The 22679-nt window shown below is 33.7% G+C and overlaps 2 protein-coding genes across 2 annotated transcripts; both read right to left on the bottom strand.

Moving 5' to 3' along the window:
* Positions 1 to 2423: 2423 nt before the first annotated feature.
* Positions 2424 to 3668, bottom strand: LOC141721529 (NDR1/HIN1-like protein 26). The gene has a single exon (XM_074524470.1). The coding sequence runs from the start codon at positions 3215 to 3217 to the stop codon at positions 2582 to 2584; it is 636 nt and encodes a 211-aa protein (XP_074380571.1). The 5' UTR covers positions 3218 to 3668; the 3' UTR covers positions 2424 to 2581.
* A 12258-nt stretch (positions 3669 to 15926) lies between these two features.
* LOC141721530 (serine/arginine-rich splicing factor SR34A-like) lies at positions 15927 to 21131 on the bottom strand. The gene is made up of 13 exons (XM_074524471.1): positions 20978 to 21131; positions 20518 to 20643; positions 19606 to 19671; positions 19431 to 19505; positions 19208 to 19340; positions 19012 to 19058; positions 18866 to 18923; positions 18327 to 18376; positions 18186 to 18242; positions 17423 to 17508; positions 17247 to 17345; positions 17111 to 17147; positions 15927 to 16195 (listed from the first exon to the last, which is right to left on the bottom strand). The coding sequence occupies exons 2-13, from the start codon at positions 20602 to 20604 to the stop codon at positions 16175 to 16177; spliced, it is 816 nt and encodes a 271-aa protein (XP_074380572.1). The 5' UTR covers positions 20605 to 20643; positions 20978 to 21131; the 3' UTR covers positions 15927 to 16174.
* Positions 21132 to 22679: the final 1548 nt, after the last annotated feature.

Genomic DNA, 22679 nt, shown 5'->3' on the forward strand with positions numbered 1-22679 from the left:
TTTAAGGTTATATATACAAGCCTTACATAATGATGCCTTGAAATGATATATATGTTTTCGTTATTCTTATGCTAACATTAAAAAGAATAAATTTTTAAAAGAATCTTGAATCATATTCATCGTGTTCCAGGCTTCCAGTGTAGAAAATTAAAGATTTCTCTATTACTTACAAAGGATTACACTGCAAACGCCTGAATAGGGTCTAGTCTAAAATACTGAGTACCACCCTGTAGTGGATCAAGGTATGCAAAGAGCAGAAGTCATATTGAAAGGTACTAGGATTCGGAATTCCATGTTGCTTTAGTCGAGTTCTAGAAGGTTAATACCTGTTTGCACCACTTCTGTAACGTATACTGGTGTTTTTTCCACGATGCTGCATGTGTTGGGTTCTTGTGCACTGGCCTTGTGCCGATAACTCTGTTTTTATGTTATGTAGCTAAAATTAGGATGATCTTGATTCCTTATCTCTTTGAAAGACGCCATCGGGACAAAACTCCTTGTTTTAATTGAAGTCCTGATATTTTTTCTTGTGGTGATAACCATAGATAAGGAAGGTTCCTGCGTTTCTGTCTTCTAATATTTGTCCTTGTCCAATAATTAGATGATAGATTAAAAGGCCACTGGCAGCCTGGCACAAAAACATATGAAGATGTGAAACCTTTTGCTGCTTTTCGTTAAAAAACACACTACCTTTTATTAATTAGACTACAATATTGATGTTGAAGTTGGTAAGTGAGAGAGAGAGGCTGTCTGTCTTTGATTAGTGTTACTGGGGTAAGATCTTCAGAAGGTTGTATATAAAGTGCTTTGTGTTTGAAGGATACTTCCATTATCCTTCAGCATAAGATAAGAAAACATTTCCCAGAATTGGCTAGTTGGCTACAAGATCAGTCTAGAAGTTATTATAATAGGCTATAATTTTGGTTTTTAGAACTACCTCACATCTTTCTTGAATCAATGACAATGCTGAATGATAGGAGAAGATAAAATAGCCAATACACTTTCGAACAATATCTAAATGCACATTATAGTGACCAGGGACATCTCTGTTTAAGCTTTGCTTTTATTTTATACTAGACATTTTTTGTTCACAGTAGGGAGTAGGCACTAGTATGTAGCAACTTGCCTTCAGAACTTTTGTTGACAGGGCAGAAATGTTTGATTCAACATTAGCTATAGGCTGGATTAGAGTTAAAAGTGACGGTGAAATTGCACGCTGTGATTGTGAAATATAGAACATATATTTAACATTCTTTAACCTCCGAGTATGAAACTTTTTTACTGTTTATTTAGTTCTGTAAAGGTCCTCTATTCTTTTCGCTATGAAAAACATTCAAATAGTGTACTTTTAAGAAAAAATGTTAAAAATAACAATTTTTTGATGCAAATGCGTGAAAATACCCATTCTTGAAGTGGATGGCTGAAAATACCAATTTCGAAACGCATTTATCATTTGGGTATCATGTTTTGTACTAGATACGTATTTATCAAATGGGTATCCAATTTTTTTTAGATACGCATTTGGCAAATGCGTATCTAAATGGTAATACCCAAACTACAAATGCGTATTTTTAGTAATTTTCTTAGATACCCAATTCTCAAATACGTATTACACTTACCCAATTACAAAATGCGTAATCAAAACGGTATTTTCAACCATGTGTTTTGAAAATTGGTATTTCCAGTCATCACACCCCAAAAATGGGTAATTTTAAACATCACCCTACTTTTAAATCGTTTCCGAAATATTATATTAGTGAACGCAGGGTAACATAGGAGATTTTATGGTAAATCCCTAGGCTCTGTTATAGAAATCGTCTGTTATAGAAACCGTCTGATTCTTTAAATCACTTATAAATCACGTATAAATCATCTTATTTATTAAAAATCGCCAGATAAATCATAAATTAGTACCCCGGCCGATCAGTTCCGATTTCTGAAATATGTAATCATGTCGCTAGCTAGCCAACATTCGTAATAAATGTGTGTATGTATAACCAGGCAAACAAGACTCGAGAATTTCATATACATGCAATAGTAAAAGGAAACATGAAGATGAAGATTCCTTGTTAAAAGAGAGACCCCTCTTTTCATTGTCCTCTTTTCATTGTGATTTCTTTTCATCATCCTATTCCTACCCCTATGGTAATCACTGATGATAATACACCTTCAATATTTGAACACTTGATAATACACCTGTAGACCAAAATCAAAATCACAATTTACTCAGTAGACCAAAATCAAACCAAACCTGCTGGGCAAGTTCTAGTATCATGATAGTTAGAGAGACGCTCGTCTTATCTTTAATAGTAGGAGTAGAAATGCTATTTCTTTGAGAAAGAAATTCAGAACTTGGGAGATCACACATTTTAAGCAAAAGACCAAATAAGAAAGTGAGAGGTAATGATGAGAACTCGAGAACATAAGGAAAACCAGCATGATCAAGCTTATGTCCATGATCATGGTGTTGCAAGTTTTCAGTCATTTTAAAGGTTTACAAAAAGATTACTTCACCAACACAAAGGATTTTAACAAATATAATAAGTATTTTAATAACTAAAGATTTTGATGAGTGAACCCATCAAATTGTAGTAGAACACTGAGTCCCTTGCCTGGAACTGAGAGGACCTGATGGTATGGAAGGTCCAAAAGCAATTATGGCGACGCAGTTGACACTGAATCTATACTTTCCTGACACCCAACTACACACCTTCCATCGCAGCTGGCCATTTACCTTGATATTCAGGACAATCTTCCCACCAGTCGTATCACGTACCACTTCATAACCAAATGAGGGAGTCACGGGCACTCCATTACCAATCAGAAAAGCTGTTAAAAGGTTACTCTCTTCGTGATCTTGGTAGAAAGGAGTGAGTGTTGTAAGATTAGTTATCTGCTGTTTCTTGTAAGACGCGTACACTATTAGTTTGTCGTAGTAAATCCCAACTTTCTGGTTAGGATTATTAGAGAGCAAGGTGAACTGAATAGATGAGTTGACAAGTTGAGGGTTTGTGAAAAGGTTAAGTTGATAGATATCTACTTCTTTGAGGGAGAACTCGGGCTTAGAGGGGTGTAGGAGAAAATATATCAAGATGATAACTGATAAAACTGAAAACAGTGAAGTAAAGAAAGCATATAATAGCTTCTTGTAGCGCTTATCAATGCTCCAACATTTTTTAGCGCAATGTTGGGGAGATTTTTCATGGTTTTCAGACATCGGCAGTTGAAAGAAAGCAAGCTGAGTGTGGGATAATGCCTACAATGTTAAGGAGATGGAGGTGATTGGTTATATAACAAAAGAAGTCCCGAGATACATAAAGTGGCAATTATTTTTCTTGTTGCTTTTTGACTGGGAGTTGCTTGTAAGAGCTTGTGGGAAGAGTCTATTAGAAGATACTCACTTAAGATATGAAATGTACCTCCATCTTTGTTGGCTTGATTACACAGTGGGTTCCAGTATCATGCACCGTAACAGATTGATTATCAGAAGCTGCAGCAGTAATCTGTTTTAAGTGTTAATCATTCTAAAAAAATCACAAATCTCCACACGAGTCAGGAGAACACTATGGTCGTTCTTAAACTTTATGAAAAAGCAAGAAATAAAAGTTATTTCTTAACTGATATAACTTGTATCGCACTTAGGTGATTAGGCCCCCCTCCTTGCTTGTTAAACATGAAGGTTCTGGTATATGTATACAGTTAAATTATATGTTACTGTTTAAAGAGTGTACCTTTAGTTGTGCTTAACTTCTAATACTACACGAAACACTGTTCATGATCTCCCCTTTCTCCAACTGTTAATTTATCATGGGAATTTTGTGTATAGACATCTAGTAATGGAAACAAATAAAGAAATGCATTTTAGTTAATTCAATCATTTCTCATATTAGGTTGATGAAAAGAGTTTGATATTAGTGGCTAGCTAGCAAAAGAGGGACGCAATGAGAGTGCCTTGCTACCTTTTTACAGTGCATGTGGTGCCATAAAAGAATGTACTTATTCTTGGTTCATGCCTTCTTGGTGATATTGATGCTGAATATTCAGAAACTGGCCACTTAAACCACTCAGGTTGTTTTCCCACTTTCTGTGTGTGTGTGTCTGCGCACGCGTGCGAGCGTGCAAGACTGTCTGCATTTGTCACATACTTTGGATGTAAAGACTACAAATACTCAATTAAAATACCATCTTATAAGATTCTGTGTAATGTAGAATTTCTGAAGTTTTTAGGCATGATGAGGAGCATTTTTTCAGAGGTTTGAATATGACCATATGCCACAACTTACTTGAATACTGCCGAATACTGTGTAGGACATCCCTGATCATGAATATGCAATAGCATACTACAAATGCAAAGCTTTACATGTTTGTATCTTTTGTAGACCAGATAGGATCATGATTTGATTAAAGAAGGCTATAATTTTATCAGCCAAAATCAGATGAAAAGTTCTTTAGGCTATTCAAAGTGCTAATAGACTTTTTCTAGTGATAGAAGTGAAGGATTGACAGAGATAATGGTGTATATTTTCATTTTTTCTTACTACCAAATTTACATATGTTATGTTGCTCGGAATAGGACAGAGTGGTTGGACACGACATGGGGGTCTGTATATCCGACTCAAGAGAAATTTTGAGTTGGCATATCATTTCCGGACACATAACATCAAATTTCTGTAATCAATTTGCATATTTATGTCAATTTCGAGGCAGCACCTCTCCTTATATTTTGCATCCTATATAAATTGAAAGTTTATCAATCATGGTTATGGCGATTGAAACTGAAGACTCGAGTAAATTTTCAGGTTGATCATTTGGAGGTTTTGGTATCATTTGGAGGTTTTGGCAAGATGATAAAGAAAAGTATATATGTTTATTAGATATCATCAGTCCAAGCTCTGAATTTGATTTTATCGAGCCGTGCAGGAAAGAAGTTCAAAGTGGAGAAGACATAGAGAATCTGAAAAACAAAGGCTCTTTTCCAAACTAGGTCAGGGTTTATGGCTTTAAGCCTAGGTCAAGGTATATGGCTTTAAGCTGTAAAGAAAAGGGAGTTCATCGCTTTGTTAAAGTGTTTGAGATGCTACTGAAATCATGCTTAGTATATGAATATGCACTTCTTCTTTCTTTGCCATCTGGTTAGGTGACAAATTTTTTGATGCACCATCAAATGTTTTGGACAGTAAAATCACTCTGCGGTGGGGTGACAGACGCCTTCAAAGCCGATGAATGGCTCAATGTAGCCACATGAAGGATGCAAAGGTGCCCAAGGCTGTTTCATAAAGAAGACCATGAAGAATATTTCATCCTCTGAAGCGAAGTTAGAGGGGGTAGTGTTCACTTAAACTTCTGTATAGTAAATAATTAACGTGATTAATCTTTGCTTAGATTTGGCAATTGCTTGTGAGCAAGTTTGCAAATGTAGCCCACTCTTACAAAAGAAAGCAACATCTTGCAGAGAGCAGAGATTTATGTGAAATCAAATCAAACTTTTGACATTTGAGTTCCTTAAAAGTTGATCAAACAAAGACCATTTCACTTTGTACAAGCAATGTGCAGTAGTGGATAATAAGTTGGGTTGTACCTCAAGATGCCCCTCATGGCCTCATGCATATTTATCCTTATGGAGTTCGTCAGGGCATTGCTGCACATTTGACCAATAATCAGGGCCCGTCGATTAGGGTGTGCAAGAACCCCTACCCCTACCTTTGGAGTGCCCTGAAAGAATTAAGAAACTCCGGCTTTGTCAACCAGTGCCATAGCTGCTTAAGATACAAGATTCATACACAGACTTTCGCGATAGCTTTAAATTTTTGGTGCACTCTGTTATCAATCTTGTACGATAAAGACATTATTATATATATATTGAATATATAACTAATTCATAAGAACATTGCTAATTCTTAAATCACATAAGCATATAAGAATTAACAATTAAATTAGGAGAAGGGTTTGAGAAAACAAACAGAGATTGGATTTAATCTCGAGTCCAGAAAACTGTCTCCTTAAAGCAGTTTCGCCCCGCACCATCCGTGTTTAGCGACCTGCTTCCCAGGATAAAACGAGATACTAGTATAATCGATAGATCGAATATACTCTCAGCGAACTTGAACTGAGCCCGAGAACTATCACCGGAATATTGGAAAAATTTAAGACTAAAGAGACCAAGAATGAAAGAGATGACTCTTATTTCCTTGACTTAATAAAACTGGTGCCCTAAGACTCTATTTATAAAGAGAGGCTTGAAAGGACTTGTTTTTCTTTTCGATGTGGTACATGGTATTTATAAGAAAAACTAAGGAATAGGTTTGTGCTACTCTCGATGTGGTACAAAACCACTTTTCATATTAAAAGGTAAAACTTTGGAACATCAGTTCTCATTCACCTTTTACTCATTTTGAGCGTGTAAATATGTGTTGGAATCCCCTCGAAGAGAAGAATACGTTCCAATAAATACACACCACTAACACATAATGTGTCTCACTCATATAGAGTCTCAAAATGATTCACAACTTAGTCTAAAATACTAAGTTTGTCCAACAATCCCCCACAAATGAGATTGATGGTCCAGTAGCACGCACCACATAGACACCACATAGACAGACAGACGCGGAGCTTGACTTGGTGATAGTTCCAGCGGTCGGATATAGCATACGATAGGTAGAGAATGCTCCTTGAACCTTCGCTCGAATAAGTATATCGACTTTACTGGTAGACAGTATGACGCGATGTCCTTGAACTGTTCGACCGTTTGTGTAAACGATGACATACTCATCACTATATCTTTCCTGACTCATTCAGTTCTCATGATTATGTCCATTTTGGCCCTGGAACATCGTCCTGGTTCTGCAAGAGTTTCTAAAGAATTGTGCCTCGCAATTCTCCTTTGAAGCGGCCATACTTCTCTCTTACATAGGTGATCTTTATCTTATAGAGTAACCCGCGTTTACTTAACCGAATATTATGTATTCAAACTTGAAATCCCTGTATTCGTCAAAGATCATTAAAAGCATAAAGCTTAACCTCGTACCTTACGGGTCTCACTGTTTCATCATCATAGAAATAGGCCAGGGGTTACCCCCACAGTGATTTGGTCATCATGATTTAGTTGTCCCATTGAACCAAGTTCTTGGGATCTCCAGTCAGCAAGGTTGGGTGTCCACCATGACGCCGTTAAGCAATAGGCAAGGCCCATTTCTCTCGATGATTTGACAACTATCTCTCGGTCTAACTAGATTCCCTTGGCTTAAACAGATTCGCTCAGTTTAACCATCTGGTTAGTGGATCCAAACATTATCATTTAACTTTACATAGTCAATCATGATAATTCTCGTTGAGAATAGTTGTTTAATGGTATTATGTCCTCATCATAGATGTGAGACATACCATTTCATACACAATAATGTGATCTCCCAATTTGCATATTGATTACACGATATATGCATATTGAAGACACATTTTCCTTGTCATTTAGGAATATCCTTACAAAGTGGCTACTCGGCCTTTTAACTGCATTTATTTTATGCACCAGACTCGTATTCCATCATGAATCGAGCTAAGTTTAGGATTTCCATGACACGACTGCTAAGTGTGAAATGTATTCTCGAATGACTTTTAAGTTCTTAAAGTCAAATATCTAATTTACATACTATATTCACATAGTACAATTAGATATCTTTCGTATTGAAGTCCAAGCTCACGAGCACATATCATACACCTTAAATCTCATTGCAATCACTTCCAAGTGACCAATTTCCATTGTACTCGTGCATCTACCCAGTTTACCAACTGTGTATCCTATGTCTAATTTTGTACAATTTTAAAAAGTACAACAGACTTGCAATCCTTCTTGAGAGATCCTTGTTCATCTACGCTTGGATATATATAAATCCATTCCAGCTATGACAACTTTAGCTTCGTTGACCTCTTCAAAATTCACATCACCAACATGTGACATGTATCATCTAAAACTTTTAAAGTCACGAAGATTGTAATCTTCAAATCAAAACTTTCCAATCTCATCAAGATTTTCAGAGATGATCCTCTTGTCATTACTTCTCGTAATGATCAGATCACTCACATGCAATCAATTATGACTTGCATATCATGTGTAAATAACACATGCACACTTGTCAATTCTCTGATTTTGAATCAGTTTGACATCTCATATTGACATATTTCATATTTATGAAATAACTTTACTAGTTATTACTTAATGCTTCACTTGTTATTGATATTACCAGCTTTTAACGTCCCAAAAACCAACAATTTCAGTTTGCATCATTACCGAGTTTAAGCGTCCTTAAACTGGCAATTCTTATTCACATAGCAACCAATTTTGAGCGTCCTCAAAATGGCAACCATGTCATTTATTTGAAGCCATTGCTTATCATAGCAATATCAAATTTAATATGCCATTATTTCGTGTCAATGTTGTTTCACTCAACATGATCACCGAAAATACAGATTTTCTACTCTTGCTTTATCTAGAGCAACTCTCGGGTTCACGTAAATAGATATTTCTCCAAATATCTATTTAGAAAGACCATCTCAATGTTCATTGATGCACTTTTAAATTTCACAATACGATAATTTTAGTATCATCTTAATGAACATTATTCTCAAAACTCGAGAATATTTCATAAATTATATAAGGTCATCACTTTCGACTGTAATATTTTTGTATCAGTCTGACCTTATACTTCCTTCAGACCCAGATATATTTTTCCAATTTAAAAATTCATTTGGGTCCTAATGCTTCTATCTCGTAAGAAGATCTATATATTTTTTAAACAAGATTCTGTCAAACAGAACCACTCTCTCTATTTCTTAACATCCTTTCCCCCACAAAGGACATAGAGAGAACATGCACAATCCATTTTCTAGTACACGTGCTAGAAAATCTTGATTTATTGACTCTTAGTAATAGTCAAATTTTCTCTTGATATATTCACTTATCAAAAAATTATACGAGAAGCGCATTGCTTCTATTAAATTTACGAGTTCACCTTCAAGCAAATTATCAAGACAATCGGGACTAGCAATTATCCAAGTCTTTTGCTCTCTGCAGGTTCATCATCACATTCATCCAATAACTCGTAAGTTCATTTAGATGACTTTTAATTACAGATCTACTAGGATCTACTAGCTTATCGCATAAGCATTCCTAAACTCTGTAATAGTATTCTTACGAATCTCAAAAATTAGATTCATATATCGGATATTATTAGACTCAACCATTGTCTATGTATCCATCCAAAATATCTCAATTGATTTTGGATCTCATGCTACCAACAGAGGTATTGGTATCAAGTTTCGAGATACCCCCACATTTCAATTATTTTCAAGAATGTTTCATTACATTCCACTATTCATAGAAAATTCAATAATTTTCTATTTTAGATACCCCCACAATTTTAATATTTTACAGAATGTCAGAAAATATTCCAAAACTAATAGGAAATTTAATTATTTCCTTCTGTGGTATCATGTTTAAGGAACGATTAGCCCTTCGTAACTAATATCCTCAAATTCAGTGATAGTCTGAGCTGATCACAATCGTTTTGCATCTCTCTCAGAGCGCAACTCAAGCCTGCATCTACTCCATTTATATAATGCGAGTAAGGTGCAACGACCTCATGAATATTCACGTTGCAAACAGAATTTGCCCGGTGATTATTCATCATCAAATTTATTCACAACCATCTTAATTATCTGTATTAAGTTGGATTTACCCTTGAGTTTATAGAGCACACATCTCTCTATTTAGCTTCAATATTGACTCGACTACGAGTACGAGTGACAAATGTTTTACTATCAAACTAGACAGTAAACACGTATCGTGTCACTACCTCTCATCCTATAAGATTTTAATATCATGTTAAAAGAACTTCCCGTAGTTCTTATCATTAAAAATTCAATTACCGAATTTCTCGAAAATATTTACATGGTTCACACGAACCTACATTTATGGCTCACCTACTGGTACAACCATAAAAGGCCCAAGGAAGAATATAAATCTTCAATAACCCCACATTCAGTGATCCTTGATCAACTGATGCGTTAGGGTTAACAACTTTTCGGATTCTCTCCGAAGTTCAGCGTAACTACTGAGATCAATATTCGCCGTATTAAGTATCATATGGATCACTATAATAGGCTCGTGTGTCACTGCCGCAGCAGACCGACACCAACACGTGAAATTACTATTTAACTGGAGGAAAAATCCAACCAGAAAAATATAATTTATGTGCCGACCCATAACCTGTACTCCAGGCCCATTAGGTTTTTTAATGTGGAGAATCCTGAGCAATTGTAAATCTGGTTCACTTCAGCTGCCCACCTCGTCACATTATTTAACAACAAACATGTTACTGCATTCTATCCAGTATTACAAATTTGTGATATAACTCCATTATTAAAGATTAAACAATAATAATTGATGCCTTATCATCACTCAACAATGATTAAAAAATTAATCACCAAATAATCAAGTTCCATCATGAAGGGTCACATTTATGTAGCCATATCATTTAATTGCATAGCAATATCATGTTATGAACTTGCAAACACGCATGTAAACTATAGCATATACGATTCTTGTATCAGTGTACTAATAATTCCAAAATCAATTCAGAATTAAGAAATCAATCACCATGTTAACAAAACATAATAAGCTATCCATTAATAGCGAAAACATGGACGAATTATAAATTTGGGTTTAATCTACCAATTTATAATGATCAACCCGAAAGAGATGTCACCAAATATGTCCACTTGAATATAAGTTGATCATAAATCAATAACCATTAAAGCATCAATAGCCTTATAAGAAACCAATTATCCAACAACTTTGTGCTTACTTTTGCCTCGTACCTGTTATGCTTAAACAAAGCACCGCTTAAAATCAAATTTATATTAATTTCAAGCACATGGCAACAAGTGATCAAAGAAATTAACGCACTAAATTTAATTTAATTAATGAGGCAAATAATGGCCACTCATATACCCATAAATAAATCCAATTTAAACAATCAAATTGACTTTTGCGTCTACTCACAAGAAAGTATGAAAATTGAAGGAAACTGCTTTAAGATTGTTATCAATCTTGTACGATAAAGACATTATTATATATATATTGAATATATAACTAATTCATAAGAACATTGCTAATTCTTAAATCACATAAGCATATAAGAATTAACAATTAAATTAGGAGAAGGGTTTGAGAAAACAAACAGAGATTGGATTTAATCTCGAGTCCAGAAAACTGTCTCCTTAAAGCAGTTTCGCCCCGCACCATCCGTGTTTAGCGACCTGCTTCCCAGGATAAAACGAGATACTAGTATAATCGATAGATCGAATATACTCTCAGCGAATTTGAACTGAGCCCGAGAACTATCACCGGAATATTGGAAAAATTTAAGACTAAAGAGACCAAGAATGAAAGAGATGACTCTTATTTCCTTGACTTAATAAAACTGGTGCCCTAAGACTCTATTTATAAAGAGAGGCTTGAAAGGACTTGTTTTTCTTTTCGATGTGGTACATGGTATTTATAAGAAAAACTAAGAAATAGGTTTGTGCTACTCTCGATGTGGTACAAAACCACTTTTCATATTAAAAGGTAAAACTTTGGAACATCAGTTCTCATTCACCTTTTACTCATTTTGAGCGTGTAAATATGCGTTGGAATCCCCTCGAAGAGAAGAATACGTTCCAATAAATACACACCACTAACACATAATGTGTCTCACTCATATAGAGTTTCAAAATGATTCACAACTTAGTCTAAAATACTAAGTTTGTCCAACACACTCATCATCATCCATTTCAGAACTTGTTTTAGAACTTAGAAAGGATGATTTGTTAGACAACTCTTAAAACTTTGCTAAATTTGGTCTATTAAAATAGACATCCAAACTGCATTTCATCACAAAGAGCAGGTGGGTTATTTTTCCCACTTTACTTTCCTTGTGAACTGAACATTGACATGATCACGGTGATGTTCTCGAAAACTATAGCTTCCTTAGAGTTTTGAAGATATGAATGAGAGTAGAAGTTGTAATGATATGAAGATCAAAAGAGTTGGTATTTATTATTTATACAAACAGAGTCGAAAGAATAAGGAAATTTCTGGGAGTTAGATATACTCTTGTTTAATTCAGAATTCGACAAAGGCGTGTGGGGTTAAAACTACAATAATTCAAGACTGCGTTGAATGCAGTTACTCTTTCAGCTAAGTAGTCCCCTCCCTGTAAGTCTAATCCGCGTAAATAAAAATAATTAACGTAAATATGCGGTCAATATTATGTCATCAAATTTTATGTTTTTAGTTACAAAAATTTTGACACTTTTTTATATACTGTACCTACACAAGTCGGGGTCTTTCGGAAATGGTCTATTCATTGACATTCTTCTGAATGAGGGAAAAGCCGCATATATTTTATCTTACTCAGACCCTGCGAAAGCGGGATATACCGGGTATGTTTGGTTTGGTTTATGCGGTCAATATATCTTAAGTTATGTGCAAAAGTCAAACTGGACAAGTAAATTAGGACAAGTAAATTGGGACGCATAAAGTATTATGTTTGCGGAATAATGGTGATTCATTCCGAATGCAGTAAACAAGATAGTCTATCTGGGTAGCTTGGGAATATTGAATGGATTTTGTAAAGCAATTTCCTTCACAAGTCACTGGTCTTTAAATTTTAAACCTGCTTCTTTTTCTAACGGTAACTTCTTTTAGGGTTAGATCATAGATGAGATGCCTTTCGGATATCATCATCAAAAAGCAGCTGAGAGTGAACAATACAAGTGAAGCTCGCTTTCAAACTGAATTAAGTTATATAGTCAGGCCACTCAATTTAAAGTTAAAATTCAGTTGCAAATTTTAAACCGTTAAGGATATTATATCTCGGTCTCAACTCTTATACCATGGTTACATCTTAAGCAATCATTTCTCCTTCAACTTGTTGAATAATATAAGGATTCCGGAAATTTTATATAACACCTTGAAGTTTCAGAAGCGCTGGTTACTTGACATGGTAGATCGGTTTAGTGAAGCTTTCGGGCTGAGTCCTCCTTTCAATAGAAGTATTGCAAGCAAACCGGAGATCATAGGATCATGCAAGTTGAATAGTAAAATGAAGGAAAAAATTAATAAGAATAGACTTCATATTGATTGAAAACATGAACAAAGATATGTATACAATACATCAATCATAACACTACAGAGAAAATATATAATAGTTACATCCTGACTAACTGACAAATCAATACAAAACAATGGTCTCGAAACAATTAACTCCGTCCAACTCCGGAGCAAATCTTGTACTTGATGTCTTGCTCCTTCTCTTCTGCACTTCTTGATTTTCCGACAACTTCTTATCGATAAGTTTATCTGCAGAATTCTTACTACATGATTGTGCTTTATTTTCGAGTAACGATGAAGTAGTAATAACATCTTTAGTTGACACGACAGGCCAAGAAAAACCAACTTTGTGGCCAAATGATTCTGCGAACAAAGCATCGAATGAGCTGAACATCGACATTATCATGGTGCTAGCTGGTTTTGATAAACTTATGTTATGAAAATGTAGAGATGTGAATGAGAGTATGAGAGTGAGATAATTGAATGATTTGAAAAGTAGGGTGTTTGGGAGTTGTATTTATACAGAGCAGAAAAGGATACGAAATTTCTGGGTTCTTTGGTCTCAAGTTGGACTTGGGCCGTTACGTGTGGGGTCATATTTACTTAAATAATACAGGGTATCCGGTCTTCACATACACCGTATGTAGCTTCTTTATATTTTCCGCTTCTCATTTGATTCTCCCTGGGTTCAAAATTGGCTTAAACGCACTTTACACCCTACTATTTTGTTTCGAAAACTACCGAAATTTTGAAAAATTCAGTTTGTACCCCTATATTTCAGTTTTGGGATTCGTTATAAACCCATTTCCAGAATTTTGTTAAATTGGGTAGGATAAAACCGGAAATTGAGCAATATATTTCCAATTAACTTAATATTTAATTAACTTAATAATTTTGCTAAATTTCCGCTTTTACCCTTGTTCAGTTTAGGGAAATTATGAAAATGGTGCATAACGATCGCTAAAATATAAGTTAAGGAGTGCAATCTGATTTTTCCAAACTTTTGATACACATTTATTTTTCATCAAAATTCGGGGTGCAAAGTGAAATTAACTCTTCAAAATTTGTTAAAACAAATACTCACGAGACATAATCCTAATCATTCAAAAAAACAGCAAAATTTGTTGTAATTTTTACTAAATACTGCACAAACCAATTTACTTGACTAAAACAATTAAGAATCTCTGTTTTTTTTAATATGACGTTTTATTTTATAAACACACTTCTAAGTACATTGACCACATATTTAAAATAATAATTTTCAAAATTTTATTTTTGTGAATTAAAATTATAGTATATATTTTTATTCACAAAAAAAATTAAAATTTATTATTTGAAGTATGTAGTCAAAGTCTATGCACAAAAGTCAAATATCATATAAAAAACGGAGTGAATATAAAATAATGATAAGAACTTAAATATATAAAAATATTGAGCTCATTTAGGGGTCGTTTGGTTCGTTGGGTGGTATCGGGTTGAAATCAGAAATCGGGTTAAGCTGGTATAAGTTTGGAACTTGATACTTGATATCACCTATTTGGTTCAAAATAGGATAAGAATATATCTCTTTGATAAATTAATTGGAATCAACAATCAAAAGACATTTAATTATTATTTTTTGTTAATTCATTATTTTATTATTAAAATCTAAAATTATACACGATCACTTGACAATCATAATTAGTAAGACTAAAAATATAATTTTTTTGAAAAATACCTAAGGCTAAAGATATTTTTACAAATATACTATAATTTTTTTAAAAAATTGCAAAAATACTTTTTATTTTAAAAAAATGCTATTTTCCAATTTTTTTACGAAAATACTGTTTAATGCAACTTGATTCAATTAGATGCAATTTTCGACGAATTTATGTCACTCCATGTAACCTCAAATGCAACCAAAAAAAACTTGATTCGACTAATTGTATGTCTGCTTGATTTTGGTTGATTCTATATTTTTGCCAAAAAAATTAGAGGATAGTAAAATTGCAAAAAGAAATAAATAAAAAAAGCTAGTATTTTTGATAATTTTTCTTATTAAAATAAGAGTTTATAAATATTTTTACGTAGTATTTAAGAAAATTAAATATACATTCACATTTTTTATTCATCAATATTAAAACTAGAGCTAAAAAAAGAATTATACTTTAGTTAAAAAGAAAGACTAGAGAAAATAATGAAAATGATACCCAAGAGTTTGATTTAACTCATACCCACCTATTCACATGGGTTTCTATACCCCATACCTCATGGGTTTCAGGAATGAATTTTAAAACAAATTTTTTTTAACCAAACACCTGGTATGAATTTTCTCCATTTCAACCTCATAACTCATACCCAGATTTATTGAACCAAACACCCCCTTACATGCATGTTGGACATCTTCAAATAGCAAATGAGAGTGCGCAGCACCGACAATACCCAAACTGAATTCAGTTATGTAGCTAAATCCCTTTACACAAAGTTAGTGTTCAGTTAGACACTAGTAATTATTAATAGCTGATTCTCACGTCAGCCCAATTGATAAAACCAGCCCTGTAATCTACCAAGAATCACGCATAAAAATTCAAAAACACAGGATGGCATTTTCAGAGCAATAATTTTTAAAATCAGCATCTTCAAAAGTTGAATATTTTCTTTGTGACACCACAGCTCAGCTTCAGGTGTCGCATTTTAAATTTACTTCTTTAGAAATTAGGTCAGATCTTACTAGTAATATAACCCATCTCTACCCTTGGCCAGGTATTGTGGCTTCAGCCTTAGACCAGTTTACGATCCGAGTCATAACCCTGGTCCAAATATTTAATCTGATGAAACAATGCATACAAGACCTCTAGACTTCAAAGTTGGGATCCATACTACCATAGATAGTTTACAACAAATTAATGATAAAAAGGTTAAGCTCTCTAAAATTCACAATTCTCATCAAGAATATAAAACTCTAAAGACAAGGGTTTCTTCGAATAAGAATCCTATCAAGCTCTCCCTTTCAAGCATCTTCATAAATTCGACTATTTGGCCGGGATATCACGCACTTCCTGATCGCGCCTGAAATGAACCAATATCTCCCATGAGAACACATAATTTATTATATTATAATTTATATTCATATTTGCTGATAATAATTATTTTTAGATAACCCAAATGTATTATTTGAAACACTAATGCCTAAAACAGAATCTAGCAGGAAAAGAAAAAATGGTTTCTAAGTTCTAACCCCAACTCATATGGGCCAGCACCCTGTGGTTGATACTCTATTATTTTGGGCAAAACAATCTAATAAACCGTTAAATTTTGGTCTTAAGTTAACCAAAAACCAACCTGGCCAGCCCCATCAGAAAAATTCACCTACTAACCAAAAGTAATTACAGATTAAATACTAAAACATCTAGATAATATACATCCATCGTTATAAAGTCATATTTCTAGAACACTTGACCATTGCCCTGTTCACGCCATGCCAAGGTAAGCCGAAAAATTCCTGCATGGCCGAAGTGCCATGCACACATATAACTTATAGAGTTAATGCCTTCTTCATACATGAATGAATATATATTGCAAAGCTATCAATAGTCTGCAGTTATTTCACCAGGATATCCCTCTCAATGTCTCCACTACTAAAACATCAGCGGGCTACTAGCCAATAGTATGAATGTATGATCTTGCTGTATAACCATAGTACAGATTTTCAGATACACGTGTATCTCCTCTCCGTTTCCTAATTTAGTTTTGTTCCTTCCGCAGAAAATTCAGAGAGGGGGCAGCAGGATGTGTAGTTAAGTACTATTAAGTTTCAATTACAGTTAGAAAAACCAATTCCAAAGACATGAGAAGATGTACAGAAAGGGGACTTTATAAGAACTCCATACACTTGCACTACAATATTCAACCTCAAATAGCTCTAATAATTTTCGATTGACTAGTCTGAACACATGTATGTCAACCACATGAAAAAATGCTCACCTGTTTCGGGGACGCAGATAAGGATCTTGACCTCGGCCTGCATATATGATAAATGGGAAATAGAAAAACTTTTAAGTTTAAAATGCAATTGAATGGAAGAAGAGAGGAAGATATTTTATCACAAGGAGATAAAGACCTGGATGATTTGACAGGAGATTCTGGCCTGGTTGATTTGACAGGAGATGCTGATCTAGACTTGGAACGTGACCTTGACACGGACCGATCCCGAGATTTGCTGCAAAATTAAACAGTATAGTTTCAGTTAAACCAAAAATTTATACGATCATTTAAAGAGAACTGAAAAGCTCTTACCTCCTATCCCTTCTTAAGCTTCTGCTCCTACTCCGGCTCCGGCTCCTACTCCGACTCCTCGATGGACTGCGGTCAAACTTTTTAACCTGAACTCGTAGTACAATCAAATCACAAGCTCGTCAATTAGAAACAATCCGCCACAGGCCAGTCATGAGCCAAGGTATCAGCTTAAAAGAAAATGTGGTGAAAAAATGTAATTCATTAAAGATAATTTACTATTTATGTCATTCAATGGATTTTGGCATTTATTATCATAAAAATTTAGTTATTCAATAATAAGTTTTTAAGTACGTTGTAGTTAACTGATTCAGGCTTCTAATGTATGAAAATGATGAGGGTTCATCAAAATGAAGTTGTAATATTTATAGGGAATCAATGGTCTGATTGAGGTACGAAAACACAAATTGATGTTATGCACTTGTAATCACACTAATTTGCGCTATCCTAAGTATATTTCTGTAAGTATGTTTCCCTGAGTATTCATAAGGCCGAAGAAAAAAATCCGGGATGTGGAACAAATCCTACCCTTCTAGGGGCCTGACTATAATTTGGCCCATTGGCTGAGTACCATCCTGGAAATTTAAAATATTTCTGTCATTTTAACGAGTATCAACAGAAGATCAAACCAACACAAAAGTACATGTAGGTGCTATACATGTTTTTCATAAACTACAGAAATCTGCAGAGAGAAACTACTCGAGAGTCGAGACTTATAAGGGAAGTATACATTCACATCAGATACAAATACCAGAATGAGGATTACCCGGATATAGGTTTTTGTCCATGGATTTTTGAACTCAGTGTCATCAAGTTTCTTAATCTGCATTCATTCACCAAACCGATTATAGCTGATCATTTGAAAACAAATTATAATATACGAATATCAAAAGGATTAATAACTTACAGCGTATTTCATATCTTCATAATTTGTGAAATCGACCAGACCAAAGGTCCCTAAATACGACAACACAATAATCATGAAAAAACTGAAGAATGACGCTATGCAAGTCAAACTATTTTTGTTAGAAAATCTATCTATATCTCAGGACTCAGCATACTGCATACATGTTTTAATTTTGAATCTTAATCCCTAAACTAATGAGTGCGCAGTTAGGAAGATTATATCTCACACCCCTAAAGAGTACGACTCATAATTACAAGAGAATACTCCAATCTATGATTAAAATAAAGATACACAAACAACCAGCACATGATTGCCAAAAAAGAAAAATAATGTATGGTTAATGATTAACATCAGAGTACACAAGGCAGAAGAAGAGTCCTGCCAAATGTCAATGCAAATTACTGCTATCGGATATCACACGCTTTGTAATCATTGTTCTTGAAAAAAAATTAAAAAAAATCAATAATCCAGAAAACCAATGGGAAAGACGGCACTACAACACCCAGATAAAATATATATTTTCGATAAACAAGTAATACCCTCTCTGTCACGGGAAATTTCAGCAAAGGACACGTCACCAGCTTTCCGCATATGATCCTGAAATAATTTTAAAATTGTTTTAACTACACTTACTGAGAAAAAATTTAACATCAACTCCAGTAAACTAATCTTTTTAACTTTTTACCTTCAAATCTTGCCATGAAGCCGAAGTTGGTAGTCCACGGACAATAACTTTGGCAAATATAAGCACACATATTAGATCATATTTAAGTTTTAGAAAGGGATGCTAACTAAAAGATTTTGGCTTCGTAAAAATATTAACATATGACAGAAGTAGTAGTTAGACAGGGTTTAAATTATCCGTAGACATATAGTCATACCTCGAAACTCAGAGTAGCGTGAAATGGCAGGACGACCCCTTCCACCCCCAAAACTACCACTACCACCACCACCACCATAACCACCACGGCGATCACCAGAAACTTGCCCTCTACCACCATGTGCAAGTTCAACCTGCGCAATGAGTATTGAGTGTTAAATAACTATAACTATCAATCAGAGTGCATTGATATGGAGAGTAGTTGAAAAATGTATGAAATATACCCTCAATCTACAACCGTCAAAGTTGTAGCCATCTCGACCCCTGATTGCATCTTCAGCATCCCGAGGATCCTCAAACTACAAAATTTGGTGTATTCCGGGAATAAATTTAATAAATTTGATAAGAAAGCTAATTAAAGGCACTCTTGAGATAAGAAGACATATTAAAAAAGAATACCTCCACAAAACAAAAACAAGGAGGGCGAGATGGAATCTTCAGTTCAATATCCAGTATACGGCCATACTGCAAAAGGTGAAAACAATGATTAATATCATCATGAACTATAGACAACCACTAAATACAACAATTATTATTAACAAAAATCACCACAGTGACATGTTTTGTCAAAAATAAATAATGAGAAGTCTTCAATTCTTAGACCCATGAAGGTACCAACAATTTTTTTAGAAAATGTGCATTCAAATTTGTTGAAAGGCACATTCTAGTAACCACTTTGTATAATCAAATTCTTTTACCAAGGAAAATTAGAGTTGGAACAACAAAAGGTGTTTAAGATTGACTATGTGCTGAACATATCGAAGTTTAAATAATAATTCCAAAAAAAAAATCGGAAATAAAACAAGAATTGTAAATTACAAGGCTTAGTGAAATCCATTAATGTGTAGTTGTATACTATCAAGTACTAGATTACAACATTAAAAAATTTGTATAAAAATTACAAGATTACGGACCAAATGTGCCACATCCACATATAAAAATTTGTATCAAGGAAATTTTACAAGTAGCTAAGCTTGTAATTACTGAAGATACTACAACGAATTGTGTCTCTAAGTATTTGTTAACAAGTTTGTGGAAAGACAACGTAAATCAGTTTTTTTTTTTTAAAAAAGGGACCTGATTTCACATCAAATGCACTTAAGCATAAGAATGCAGTATATCTTAAATAGTGCATTCGCAGCAAAACAAGTTTACAAACAGAGACTACATCGCACATCAAGATACACTACACCTAACACATTTCCATACTTACCGCATCAAGTTAGCAACAAAAACTATAATTGCACATCACAAAACAACTGCATAACAACTCAATTCAATATACCAATTTTAGAAACACCGAAAACAAACCTTGTAAAAGAGGTCCTCAACTTCAGATTCCCTAATGTCCAAAGGAAGGTTCCCAACATAAATCGTGCGCGAAAATCGACTACTCATCGTAACTCAACTCAAATCACTACACCAAACCTCTTCAACCTACAACCACAAACACCCACAAACAAAAATCAAAACTTGACAAATAATTCACCATTTCTTTAACAACCCATCAAATTTCACAACAAATAAAACACAAATCACCACAAAAATCAAGAAAATCAAGATTCAATAATTTCTTGAAACCCAAAATAGTAACATTTTAATACAATCATACATACAAACAAATGCACAACAAGAACAGTTAAAGAGCTAATCTATCAACTAACAAATCTATCTGGTAATATAAAGAATGGCATTGATAAAATAGATACAAGATTGTGTAAGTATTAAAAAAGAAAATTAAAATTGAAAAGATGGGGATAAAGAAACATACGATTTATTGGGGCAGACCCAAATTGAATCTGCGAGAGGAATAAAGAAGGGTGGAATTGAAAAGGGTAGTGCTCCACAAGATAAATAGAGGAGTGTGGAGAAATTGTAAATTGAGGGCTTCGATAGAGGTTTTAGGGTTTTGCTCACCCCTCAATTTTTATTATTTGACTTTTTGAATTTTTTTACTTTAGGCTACTCTTGTAAAAAATATTATTTAAAAAAAAAATTGGATTAAGTTTTAAGAATATTTTATTAATTTGACTTTTAAAATTCGATTACTCATTAAAAATTATTTTTAAGAGGTATACTTTAGTAAAAGTAAAAGGTAAAATATAATTTAGCAAAAAAAAAAGGTAAAATATTAATTTTTATTATTTTTTAAAATATATCCAATTTTTTTATTAATCCTTAATCGATACATTAAATTATTAATTCTAATCCCTAATTTTTACAAAAAAAATACCAAAGAGTTAGAAATATGGTTCCTAAATATTAATCAAAGTAAAATGGTGATACATTGATTCTTTGAAATTAATAATTTATTTGCATAAAAAATATTTATTTATTTGTTATTTTCCATAAAAGTTAAGAGCAACACTATCGGATACAACAAAATTTCTACAATCAATTGACTCCGTAAATACCTTAACTAACATTAGAAATTTCAATATCTATAAAATTTCATTTTTCATGGTTGTTGTTCATTTGTCCCATTATTCATATATATTATTATCTGAATTTCTCATTATTATATTTTATATGTATTAGTTATCATAGAGTTATTTCACTTTTACTTGGTACAGATTTATAATTGTTTCACTTATACTTGGTAGAAATTCATAAATTGGTATTTGATTCATAATCGTACAATGACACGTTCTGATTACACCGCATATGACACGACATAATACATACATTTATCTCTATTTCGTCGAGTATTTTTCTGTATTTATAGTTACTTTTCTGACACATTTATATATCTCGTGAAAATCAAAATATATGACTACGTATGGTGATTCCCCTCTTGAATGAGAAATGATGATACATGAACATAAAACGTAAAAAGAATTGTCCCGGTTTAACATATCGAAAGTATACTATTTATCAAATAATTTTCAAAATTATCGAACGGGTAAAATTTGCAAGATCAAGCGGTGTTGATGAAGATGGTGAAATATAGTTTTGGGCTTGTATGGTTAAACCGATTTAGTAAGTGGGTTATGAATTTTGTCCCAAAAATATACCCAATAAATTGCAATGAATGTCGACAAAGAAAATACGATTTTAACTTGTGGGTAATTTTAGAGCTGATAATATGGGAGTTTGGGGGTGTGATCAAGCTATTTTGGCACTTCTCATTAACGGTTCTTGATTTTGCATTTTCGGTAATGGGTTTACAATGTTAGTTTTGAATATTTTGGAGATCAAAAGTCGAATATTACTATGGACGATCAACTTCTGAATTTAATGGTTTCGACGGACAATGTGAAATGTTTAAACTGAATATAAGTAGGCTCCATGTGAAGAATTTCATGGGCCCGTATATTGTATATACTATTTCACAAGTTCGGTGATGAAATTTCTAGTTGTTAAAATTATTCGTGTCTAAACCGACATAATCAGTTTCACATGAGCTTTTAAGACCAACAAGAGCTAAGTTCACCATCTATTATTTGAATCATCAGAATCTGAATCATCACTAC

The sequence above is a fragment of the Apium graveolens genome, chromosome 4, assembly GCF_009905375.1.
Source record: "Apium graveolens cultivar Ventura chromosome 4, ASM990537v1, whole genome shotgun sequence".
Classification (NCBI taxonomy): Eukaryota; Viridiplantae; Streptophyta; class Magnoliopsida; order Apiales; family Apiaceae; genus Apium; species Apium graveolens.

Bases quoted from the DNA above. Each gene is read 5' to 3' on its own strand.
- LOC141721530 (XM_074524471.1), bottom strand. From the start codon at position 20,604: ATGAGTAGTCGATTTTCGCGCACGATTTATGTTGGGAACCTTCCTTTG. The intron at 18,377-18,865 runs GTATTACTTGTT...TGTCGTATTTAG, and splicing joins AATTTCCCGTGACAGAGAGG to GGACCTTTGGTCTGGTCGAT. The intron at 17,509-18,185 runs GTAATCCTCATT...CTACGAGTTCAG, and splicing joins GGACAAAAACCTATATCCGG to GTTAAAAAGTTTGACCGCAG.
- LOC141721529 (XM_074524470.1), bottom strand. From the start codon at position 3,217: ATGTCTGAAAACCATGAAAAATCTCCCCAACATTGCGCTAAAAAATGT.